We start from the raw sequence: 12,129 nt of genomic DNA on the forward strand, positions 1-12,129 counted from the left end.
GCCATTGGCCTCCTTGGCCGCCTGGGCACACTGCTGGCTCATGTTCAGCCGGCTGTCGACCAGCACCCCCAGGTCCTTTTCCGACAAGCAGCTTTTTTTAGGCACCAAAGGTTCAGGCCAGTCTGAAGTAAAAAAAAAGCAGTTTGTTACTTTGGTATAAATTTTCATTTGATTTTGCTTTGCTTTAAAATAAATTTATCTGCAAAGTGTAATGTAGATCTACAATTTAGATTATTAGCTCCAATCTGGCATGCAACTCCTAATGAAAGAAGAATAGCTTTCATTCTCTATAGGCACCAACTGTTTCTATATATTTTAACAACGGAATACAGTTCTAAAAAAATGAGTATTTCTTCTTCCTGGGAGAAAAGCATGAACATAAGAAAATGAAAACACAAATCAAGAGAATTTACCTAAAACACTGTCTAGTTACTAGAAATACATGATAGAGCTGCAAGATGAAGACCTCAGTGTGTAGACGGCAGTACCTCTGGGAAAATCTGGATGTTACACGCTGATTAAAGTCAGCCTTTTTGCTTACAGCTTTTTGCTATGTATGACATGATGGTATGAAAGAAACATCACGTACTTTTTAAACTGCCTGAAGTCAGATTTCTTCCAACACAACACGCTGAAGTAAATAACACACGTCTTCAATGAAAAATTAATCTATAAAAGGCCAATTACATAATAGATGAGACATACAGAATATTCTTAAATGTCCTAGGCATATCCGTAGTTTTCACAAATGGCCTGATCACACATCCAAAGAAAGGTGTGGAGGTTCAAAAAAGAGTTTGAAAGCTGATATATTTAAATAAAATCGTACAATTAACAAACATGGTAATGTTCAGTATTAAAACTGACTTTTTAATTTGATCATTTTATTTGGTTTTCTACATAAAAACAAGTATTTGCACAGAGTAACAGCATGAAAAGCAAAATCCAGGGCCTGCAATGGAGCTCCCTGAGGCAGTTCTTGAGGCCAGTGTGGAGCCCCGTTCACTTCCCAGGGATTTAATCATGTACAGGATGTTTTAAAATGGAAGCTTTACATACTCTTCAAAAGTTCAGCCAAGTAATCGTCAATTATAAATACAGACCACTAGAACCTGCTGAAAACATAAGCAACCTTCTCACACGAAAAAAAATTACATTTTCCTAAATTTGGAAAAAAAAAAAAATAGAAATCAAGTTGTATATGGAGTCAAACACCTCAAACAGAGTAATTTTTTCCTCTTATTTCTGTCATTCATAAAATTACTTTCCTTGATTTAAAGAACACCGCAAAATCACTGGAAACTCATTCGTACTCTTAACTGAGGTAAGAGAGAAAGTGACTGAAGACCCTTACGAAAAGCTCTGACAACCTAACCCTTGTTGCTTGAGAGGAAAGAAAACGAATATCCTGCATTTGCTCAGGAGAGCAGGTGACTGACTCGAGTGCGTGTTACCCGGTGCCTGCACACTGCCCACATCCCAGGCTTGGTGCTGGAAGCAGAGCACTACCAGCATGGCTGCGGGTGCACACAGGGCAGGGAGACAAGGAGGAACCTGGCACGCCCAGCCGCCACACACCGGCCTGCTGATCTCTGCTGAGATGCTGCAGTGGGTACTACAGTTAGTCATGCCAGGGAAATGTCGGCCTTACCTTGCTTCTCCCACGCACCTTGCGGGGAGCAGGGAGCCATGGCAAATCCATGCACTACTCCTGCATTTCTGCATCATAAATCTTAGCTGGCTTGCACCAAAAGGTGCTGGGATCCTCTGCCGGGACAGAAAAAAAAAATGGAGACCGCTACGGGCAGCCCAGATGAAACAATTCTCACCTGCCGTTAAAAGCAGGCGGGCTGTCAGCCCCGACAAGGGGAGAGGCTCCCTGCCTGCTGGCAACTGATTCATAGCCCAGCTCGTCACCCAGCCCTCCACAGCTTCAGCAGTTTCCCGAGGTCTTGAAGCTGGTGCGTACTTGCGATTTAAAAAATCATTTATGCCTGGAAAGGAGGTAATTACAACCTGCCACTCCAGTCCCGTCACCTAGAAGTGGACAGTGACATCTTCCTGTCTCACGGATGACTGACTGTAGGGATCATGCTGGACCAGTACAGCTTGTGTTCTCGATGGCACATCCAGAAAAGGCCTCTCAGCCATGGTGTCAGGGCTGTGAGCACGGGGTTTGCTTGTCTGTTCTCAGGTTCAGCTCAGAGACAGCGTAGCTCCTGTCCTCTGGGAGCTGCTGGTGCTCTCGCCTCTGGCCCATGGCTGAACTATGGCCCCTGCAGTGGTGCAGCCCACCTGCGTGCCCATGTCCCAGGCCCAGCCTCAGCCCATGCCCAGAGAGGTGCCCGATGTCCTGGGCTGGGGCTGCCCCGGTGCCCCCCGGCTGCCCTGCTCCTGGCTGGGGCAGTGGGATGGGCCCTGGCTGGCAGGTCCTGCCCTGACAGACCCCTGGGGAGCCCCTGCTGTTGTGCCCTGCAATGGATAAGCATGGCTCTCCATCCAATGTACAGCCTACTGTCGCTCAGTACAACTGCAATTCTAGATACCAGTAACATGCCTGGGTATTTCTAAGCCTTCTGAGTCTATTACTGTCATAGCACTAAATGTCATCGCCTTAAAATTAGGTCTGGACCCATTTAAATCCCTTCCAGGGCTGGCAGTCGCGTTCCTGCTGAAGAGCCCCATCCCCACTCACAGAGAGCAGATAGTCCTCCCGGCCCAGGGTGCATGGTGCTTCTGTAAGGAGAGGTATCTCCAGAAAGCATGACATACCTTGCACAGGAGGGGCTGCAACGCTGCACCATGACTGACAGATGTGCACCCACGGGGGTGCTCCGTGGTGGCAGCACCACAGTCCCACCCCACCGCCCGAGCAGGCATGCCTGGTCATCCGCCCTGGTAGAGCATGCCAGCCGGCAGCATCCGCAGGACACTCAGGCTAGCTCCTGAGACCACCTGTGATCCACAAACTGGGAGCTACTAAAACAGACAAATAGAGCATATGGAGAATCACTGCCAGAAATGTGCGCATTTTGTTAGTGTTTAACCTACTTACTGCTCAGAACACAAACCAAGCTTTACAAGAGCTCTCTGGAGTAAAATACTGTAGTTAAAAATATCAGATGACTGTTTGGAAAGACCATTCCTATCTTGTGAGCAATAGCTGGAAATTATTATCTCTGTTTTAACGGTAGAAAACAGCAAAGGAAAGAAACATAGAAGCTCACTGAAATCAGTGGAAGAATCTCACTGATTTCATCAGCAAGGTGGAGTCCAAGAATCTGTAACCTCTCACAGTAAAAAAACCATCAGATAAGGACAGTAAACATTCCTGGGAAGGACACGGGATCGCTAGGTGGAGAAGTTACATTTACAGAAAGAGGATAAGCTAAATGGAAACGGCACAGAGGCACACAAAACGGGGACTCTGCTCCTCAGCCACTGAATCATCTGCTTTGTGCAACGTGCTCGTGTCAAAGGTGTCTGTGCTTCCCTGCTGAAACACTGTGAATGAAACTAACGGAGTGCTGCCAGAAACACTGCTCCAGCAAAGCAACTGCAGGTACTCAGTCATGTCCCAAGGCATTAACATTTGCACAGCCGGAGGACAGAATTCAAGTTTTTCATTATTTATTAACTGATCTCTGTACCACAACTACTAGTTGCTGAGCTGTAAAGGCTGCACTGCTCTATGTAAGCAGTATAAGGCTCTGAAGAAGCTCTGGGAAATATTTTCCATTATTCCGTCTCATTAAGCTCCTTCCTTTTTTCCCTCCCCTCTCTCTGTATCTTTCAAATTGTTTATTTTTTCAAATATTTGCCTGTGCTATGTTCATTCTTCTGGCTGCTCTGTCCTGAAGTAAAACAGCCTAGTCTTTTGCCAGCTATTTCCCTTTAGTCTTGCCGATGTTACTAAAAGAAGATTTTCTTGCTGGCATGCACTTCCTCCCTGACTGGCTACCCAGAACAGAAGCACAGTCAGAAAAAGACCTCATTGATTCAGCTGCAGCTTCATTTTACCATGAAGTTCTGCACTGCCACAGCTAACTTCTCTAGGACTCAGAGCGCTATATGTTATGCTTACAGCCTCTCTACACAGCGTGTGAGGAAAAGGCTGCATCTGCTTGACTCATCTCCCATTTTACTTCAGTGCCCCAGTCCCCGTACCGTATGCATGTTGGCTCTCCCTAGGCTTCTTTCTGTGGTGAGCCAAATGGTCCCACAAGAGGAAATCCGAGAACAGAATAATCTGCTCAGGGTCTGTTCCCTGGAGCTGCATTAAAACATACCAAATTTGTCTCTCTCTACTTGGGACACTCCTTCGGTATTATACCAAGGAAATCATGTACCCTCAAACTTCCTTATGATATGCCCCAGGGTATACAGCTCAAACTCTTTACACGTGCTATAATAAAACCCAGAATTTGCAAGCCTTGCACAGAGAGGGGCAAGTCAGTACACACTAATTAGCTCAGTGGCCAGAACACTATCCCATGTGGTCCTCTAAGACACAAACCTCCTTATTCAATTCAGGAACCAAAAAACTTACAAAACCAGAGAGATGCCACCACCCGAGAGGGAACGCTGAGCACAGCAATTATCTTAAATCTTGTTGCTCTGCTGAGTTTTGATGCCAAAGTCAGCTTTGTCAAAAGAGACCTATTTTTACTTAGAATCCAGAATTAGAAATCCTCTCTTGTCAGCAGAGATCTTCAACTGTATTTTAAGTAAGTTAATGTAGTGCATCCTTTAGCTTCTAGCCACAGCCACCAGTGGTTCTACAAATGCCTGTTTGTAAGATTGTGGTCACAAAAGCATAGGAAGGGGCGGGGAAGTAGCACAATTCCCTGCTCAGACTGAGAATGTTCAAGCCAACTGGTCCCATTTTCCATAAGAATACCCTGCCATTTTACAGGAGACACATCTTAGAGCAGATCTGGGCTCCAAGCAGAAACACCAAAGAAGCTCTAGGCTCCGGGGGCTTGGTAAAGTCATACAGGGAAGAATATGGGGATCTTCGGTATTTCTCAGGTCATGCAGTAGTCGATGGCTTTCACCAGCAGTGCAGTTTTGGATGGTGGTGATCAGTTCTGTCTCTACCCTGCCTATACTGAAGTGTTAGTGTGACAAAAAGGGACTGTGGAGAAGACTGGGAATTAGAACCCCAGGGACATTCTTCTCAGCAGCTTGGAAGTGGCCCATGAGAGATGTGCAGGATTCGTGGAGATGTTCCTCTGAGGAAGGAGGGACACACAAAGGCTAATGAGACATCCTTTGGCTGCAAGAAGCAGGGGATTGCCCAGGAAGAGCTAGTGTCATCTCAACAGCTGCAGTGCTATTACAGGCATAAACTACAGGGCCTTCTCTCTATGTACATTAAAATGCTGTAATTAATATTTTTCAAGAGAACAAACGGAGTACTTACCTGTATTTATGAATGATGGCATTAAATAATCTTCCATCGCGCCAGCAGGTAGTGAAGTTTTCACAACGGATTCCAGCATAACCCTCGGTTGTCTGCTGCGACCACAGGAGCAGTCTCTCTTTAGCAGACATGTCTTCTGACTCTCCAGTAACATGGATATCAGATATCTAAAATACAGTTAATATAAATATTGCAATTACATATAACACATTGTAATGTTTAAAATATTGCAGAAAACCACTCTGCCTTACTGAAGAATTTTCTGATATTTGCATACATAAATGTTATGATTATTCATGTACTGTATTAATATTCTTTCATGTCATATCCTTATGCACTCTTAGTGTCTTCAATATGAAATACAAAATTCATAGCTTCACAATTTTCTTCAGTTAGCCAGTTCTCAGCCTTTTCATTTCTGGGGACAATGCAATACTATTACATAATGAAAATTACTTAACTATGTCTATTTTATGTTGATAATGTGAATAATAATCTATTTTTATGTATTATACCTATTATACACAAATGTTACATAATTATATAAAAATACAATATATTTCATATGTATATATTCACACCTATCTAATACTCATATTTATATTATACATACTTTATTTAGCTGCAATGTTCCTCTCAAAACAGGTTAAATTATAAATATATGCTGTTCTGGAATTCAGTAACAAAACAGTCATTTATCGTGAAACAATAACGGTTTTAGGAAAAAATTTTCTGAGAAGCATTTTAGGAATGACAGAAGGACTGAAAGATTATAAATGAAAATTTTGCCTGATACAGAAGGTTTGTTTTTGTATTATCTAAGCATTATCAACTTCATGTCAGGGAAAGCAGCAAAGCATTGGGAATTTTACGTACAAACACTACCTTCTGGTACACGAAATTCACCTGAACCTAATGAAGTTCAGTCAGTTTGCTTAGAAAACTATCACTGCATAAATATGAAGCAGACATTTCCTTAATTTGCACATGCATTGTTTGCACCTCATGTTATAGAAATTGTACTCAATGTAAATCTGAACTGCAAGATAAAACAAGACGACATGCCTTGATAAAAAAAGTGCTATCACATATTGTCTTTCTTCTAAATGACCACCTTTTACCACTTATCCAAACAACAATAGATAATACCATATTTTATCATGAAGAACACTAAGAACCCAGGTACCATGAGGCTCTACATAAGGGCCTATGTACCATAGCTCAGACATTACAAAAAGCAGGCTGAGGTGCTCGGGCAGAGGCAAGAGGGCTTGAGACACCACCAAGATTTGTGGGTAGACACCAAGCATCCCTGTGACCCCACCTGGAAGAGGCTGCGCCGCACAAGCCTACACCCAGCACCGCGGGGAGAGACAGGTCTCTTCTGGCTCTGGAGCCAGCCTGAGGCCAGGGCTCGGGGAGGTTTGCCCACAGGCAACTTTGGGGGCGAGGTACCTCCTGAGTTAGCTGCTTAGCTGTTAGAGGATTAACCCTGGAGCTGTGCCAATTCCAGCAATCCTATTCTAGTGTAAACCAGGGAGTTACGGTTCACGAGGTCAGATGGGACGGTCATAACGATGCCTCCTGGCCTTGAAATCTCTGCACCCAAAGGTATCTTCTGTCTGGGCTCTTCCTGGGGGAATTCAGACAGGCTAGGCTGGAAATTACAGGTTTTTCTCACATTAAAGCCACGCAAAACACAGTGCCAGGAACAAAGAGATGTAGCTTTCCTACTGAGGCTGCTATGTCAATGCCTAACAGGAGGTGGTGGAAAGCACTGGGAAGCAGGGGACCAAAGGAAGAGCCTTGGAGATGTCAGGGCAATGTAGCTGCTGCAGTGCTCTCTGCGATTTCTATTTAACCACCTTTCACACTTCTAGGAGACAATGAGCATTTACAGCCATACAGTAAATTGTAAGTAAGTTTAATGTAGGGAACAAATTAATTTACATTGTTTTCTATGCAAGTATCCACAAAACACCAAGTTGTGAAAGCAGTTCTTCAGATACTTATCACAGGCCATCGTATCTGCTGGCTCTAGGTAAGGTAAAGATACAGGCACCGATGCTAGAAAGCAAAGTAGTTTTAACTGTTCGACTAGCCCATAAATACCTCTGAAGATCTGACGGCATTTTTTGCATCCTATCATCTCCAGCTTCAACACTGCACATTTTTAAGAAAAATCAAAGAGAAAAAAAAACCACAACTTTTTTTTTTTTTTTTTAAAAACACTGAAGAGAAACACATGCAGCTGTGATTGTTTATAGATTACTAGGTATCAAAATCCTGCATGGAGTATTTACTACATGAAATCACACAAAATACGGACAGTATGAGTCTTGTAAGTGAAAACAACAGGGAATCCAACATGGCAAAAGACCAACTTAAAATCTCTCTGAAAATTTTCTTGTAAAAATCTAGGGAACTCATCTGCAGTGTAAGATTTCCTTTCTGTTGGTTACCTTTATTCTTTGGTAATTTAAAGCAAGAAAGCAAACTAAGTATTTTTTCAGTAGCTTTAGTTTCTGTTCATCACAAAACAAGCAGAGCACGGCATAAATGAAGTCAACCATTTACCCCTTATCTGGACAATGCTTCAGAAAGATGATGTCATCTGGAAGTGCCAGATGTCTAGCAAAAAAACCCCAAAACAACCCTATAATTTTTTCCCTGTCATTTTCAGAAAGTCCTCTGTGTGTAATCCTTAAGTATCACTTTTTTTTTTTAATATATTCTAACTAAGCAAGCTAGCAATGTGATTTGCTAATGGCCATTCCTTACTGCTAAGTTAAAACCTTTAGCCTCCTTCACGGTTAATTGACCTGTGATGGCTATGTACATTTCAGACTGCAGAGAGTACAAACACAGCATATTTGAGCGCACGTTAGATTCCCCTGGCAACAAGTGATTTTAGACATCAAGGCAACTTCTGAAGGTCATACTTGCATCTGTTGTTGTATGTACAAACAACATTTGTAGCTATGGACACATATAGATAATAAGGAGTCTTCCCTCCGATTCCATCTTATCCCAAATGTTTTGAAGCAAATCTAAACTTGACATAACGTACTTAACTGCACAAGAGTATATAATGGGCTAGAGATGTATGATGTATAATGAAATGTATTCTGATGTCAGCTAGCCCTAACCAGAAAAGTTTGAAGAACACAAAGAAATAAGAGAAAAAAGAATACATGAATATGGAGAGATTTTGAAATGCTATTTTCCACCTAAGCTAAGTAGTTAGCTATGTGTTGTGTCTGAAAAGGATTGTTGACAGCGCGTTGAGGGAAGTATAGTTATATGAATGGAATTTGAACTTGCATGTGATCACAAGAAGTCATCTCCCCTGACGTTACAGTTGGACTTTGTGAGTTTCCATTTGGCCATAAATTCAAATGCTCCTGTTCAGCTCTCACAAAGTTCTGTGGAGCTGCGAGTCCAGCTTTGGGCAACACCCTTCAAAAAATATTGGATCAGTTGAAGCAGATTGAAAGAGAAAAACAAGAATGACAAAAATCTAAAAATACATGACCTGTTAGGAAAGATTGAAAAATTGGGTTTATTTAGTCTAAAGTATGGAAAACCGAGGGGAGATGTGGTAACAGACTTCAAATGTAAATGCTGTTGCAAAAAAAGGTAATAAATCAACTCTTCTGGGAATGGGAAAAGAACTAATGAGTTTAAAATGAGCATACGTGTTTTCAGCTAAAACCACTTTTTAATACAAAAGACAGAGAAGCATTAGAATAATTACTCAGGAAGCATGTGAAACCACCAATAAGGCAGACACAGAAGAACAAGTATTAGTCAAGAATGGTTTTCATTAAGTTATCTTGCCTTCAGGTACAGAGATGATCTAGATGACCTGTCCAGAACCTTTCCAGCCCTAGTTTTGTAGTTCCATCAGTGATTATAGATCTCCTTCATTCACCAGCATTTAAGGTGGATTGCACCTACTTCTTGTGAGTATTACAAGGAAGCAAACAATACTATGCCAATAAAACAGAACTCCTGACTTTTGCACCTTTGCCCCACAAATCACATTCCAGAAGACCAACTGGCATTTCTCCCTCCCTTAACTGTATCACATGAATTGATTATAAGACGGTGGACATAGTTGGAAGGTGTCTTGTTATAACTATTTGCAATAATAACTGAAATAATAAACATATGACTACTTAGCCAGAAGTATTCTACTGAATATGCTGATTACAAATAATCTGTATTACAAATAATCTACATTTTTTATTTAAAAGCAAGTGTATTGCCTTCAACCTGACTCAAATACATATTTTTTTTTTCCTTGCAGATTATTATTAGTACTGTAGACGAGAAGAAATCCACTGTATCAGACACTATGTAGATGCATGGCAAAAAAAACAGCTGAGGAACTTGCAAACAGGACAACAGTTGAGTACTGGAAGTAGATGAGTGATTCTGTTTATATATTAGACATTTTTTTCTAGAAAACATTTACATCCACAAACCAGAACTGAACTACCACAAGTTGGACTGGAAGAATAATGATAATGACTGATAACGTGATACACCTAAGTCATTGGTTTTGACACAAGCTGACAACCACCAAAAACTGGTGGTAACCCCAGCTGCTATCTATCTTTTGCTGATACTGAATGAAAACCATGGCTTGTTTCAACACAGGAGACATCAAATATCACAGTGGCAGTATCCCCTGTAGAAAAGGCAAAACTACAGCCTTGATTTTCTACTCTACCTGCATTGTGCTAAAACAACACTGAGAAGGGGTCTGCTGCAGGAAGCCTCTTTCAGTCTTGATTCACAACTTCTTGACCTTAATGCAAACTGCCATCTGCTCTAGGACAGCCCTGAGTTAGAACAGTATCAGAGCATATCTTGCTCAAGGAAGTCATCTTCCTGTATTAGGAACAAGGGCTGTAGAAATTAGGCTCCAGCAGAGAGTAAAAAAAAATTTTCTCTCAAAGCTATTAGTGAGCAGTCAAGAATGAAGCTTCAGAACACTCCGCTTACCTGAATTTTGCAAATAGGAAAACAGAGGTAATGACGTAGCACATATTTGAACACAAAATCATAATTGGTTTAAATGCATAGGAAGACATGCCACAGAAAAAAACTCAAAGGATATATTCCAGTAGTGGGGACTATGCTTTTTCAGAGGGTAAAATGTCGTATCTCTGTTACAGTGCAAATTAGACAGCTGTACCAATGAGTTTCCTCTGGTGTCTGTCTCTCAGTTTGAAAAGCCAACACGCTTTCAAATATCAGCCACATCTGAGGCACTGTGTAAGCTAAGAGTACATTACAGCATCGGTAAGTTGACAAGGTGAGTGGAAGCTACTGATCTCTGTAATTACGGCAAAGAAAATGGTAAAAACTGAGATTGGTAACTACAAACCTTGTGTATTAGCTCAGGCTGATCACAGGACCTTTGTGGATTTGTATAAATAACAGCTTTACTGTTTTATACTGAAATACAAAACATTCAAATACTTCAAATGCAATCAAAAGGAAAGTGGTCATGACTTTGCAAAATAAGCTGGAGTCTGAAATCTAGTCTGTCTTCTTGGATTTGTTTTCAGGTCAAAGCTAGGTGCTCTTAAAATTACTTATACTCAGAATCTTGGGTGGAGAAAGGGAACCGAACTGAAAACCAGACGTTTCAGCAACTCAGGCATTTAGGCTGATCTCTCAGTAGATTTCATATTCATATCATTATGCAGTGTTTTATCGATATCACCAGCACAAGTCTCAGTATTGATGTAGGTGCTCAGCAAAAGCCTCATTTTTTCCCCTCTTCCCCCCGTGGTAACAGGGGGTACGTGCCTGGTTGGAGTAATAACTGCAGCAATATTAGAAGCTGTATTACTCTGATTATACAGGAAAAAGCGGCCATGCTTGGCTGAACAGACAAGGCCTCATACTCTTTTACTCAGTAATGACGTTTTGTTCAAATCAAAGAACACTCCTAAGCTGTTCCTGAATTCCAGCTAAGATTAAGAGGGCAAAGATCTCCGTGTGTATTAGGAGGCTATTTGTACTAGTGCGTACTGTGTGTTGTAATTGGGTGTGTTATCTGTACTTAAAAACTAAACTCGGAAAAAGTATAATTTTGATTCCTGCTACAAAATAAATTATATAAACAACAGAAGTGTAGTTACTCTTTGCTGGAAAGAGTACCTTTTGCATATGTCCATTCCTTCTGTTCTCTCAACTCAAAACTCAGATGTCCCTGTTGAGCAAGGGAAATCAGTTTTGGACCAGGTCCTGGTATCGGCATTTGACCCACACCTACAGATTTCAGTTGTGCTGAAGATAAGTGGGGCAGAACTGGTAACATGGATTGAATTGGTAAGCATGAATACCAACAGACAAAAACTTGCTTTCCTTCAGATACTCTGCAACTAAGCTCATACTTTGGTTTCTTTTATTGTAAAGAGAAAATAATCCTAGCCTCAGAGGAAGATGGAATTTCAATAATTAATATTGAAACTGTCATATAGACAGTTTGGGAGGAAAGATCTTTTAAATGAAATGTAGAGCATTATTAACATGATTTATGTTCACTTTTTGTATTTCAAGCTGCCTACATATTTCTGTCATTCTTCAGTTCCTATTGGCCATAACTGAAAAAAATTAGAAATACTCCTTTCCTTGATACAAGACCCAAAGGAATTACAAGACCATCAAGAGTTGGTAAGAAA

General features: G+C 41.3%; 1 protein-coding gene across 6 annotated transcripts in view; it reads right to left on the reverse strand.

Moving 5' to 3' along the window:
• The window catches only part of DST (dystonin), a 315,857-nt gene that overhangs the window by 165,285 nt on the left and 138,443 nt on the right, over positions 1–12,129 (reverse strand). For all 6 annotated transcript variants that reach the window (XM_076332973.1, XM_076332971.1, XM_076332965.1 and 3 more), the window contains one exon: positions 5,426–5,592. In XM_076332973.1, coding sequence (XP_076189088.1) covers positions 5,426–5,592 — 167 coding nt within the window. The remainder of the gene's footprint in view (positions 1–5,425; positions 5,593–12,129) is intronic.

The sequence above is a fragment of the Aptenodytes patagonicus genome, chromosome 3 (genome assembly GCF_965638725.1).
Source record: "Aptenodytes patagonicus chromosome 3, bAptPat1.pri.cur, whole genome shotgun sequence".
NCBI lineage: Eukaryota > Metazoa > Chordata > Aves > Sphenisciformes > Spheniscidae > Aptenodytes > Aptenodytes patagonicus.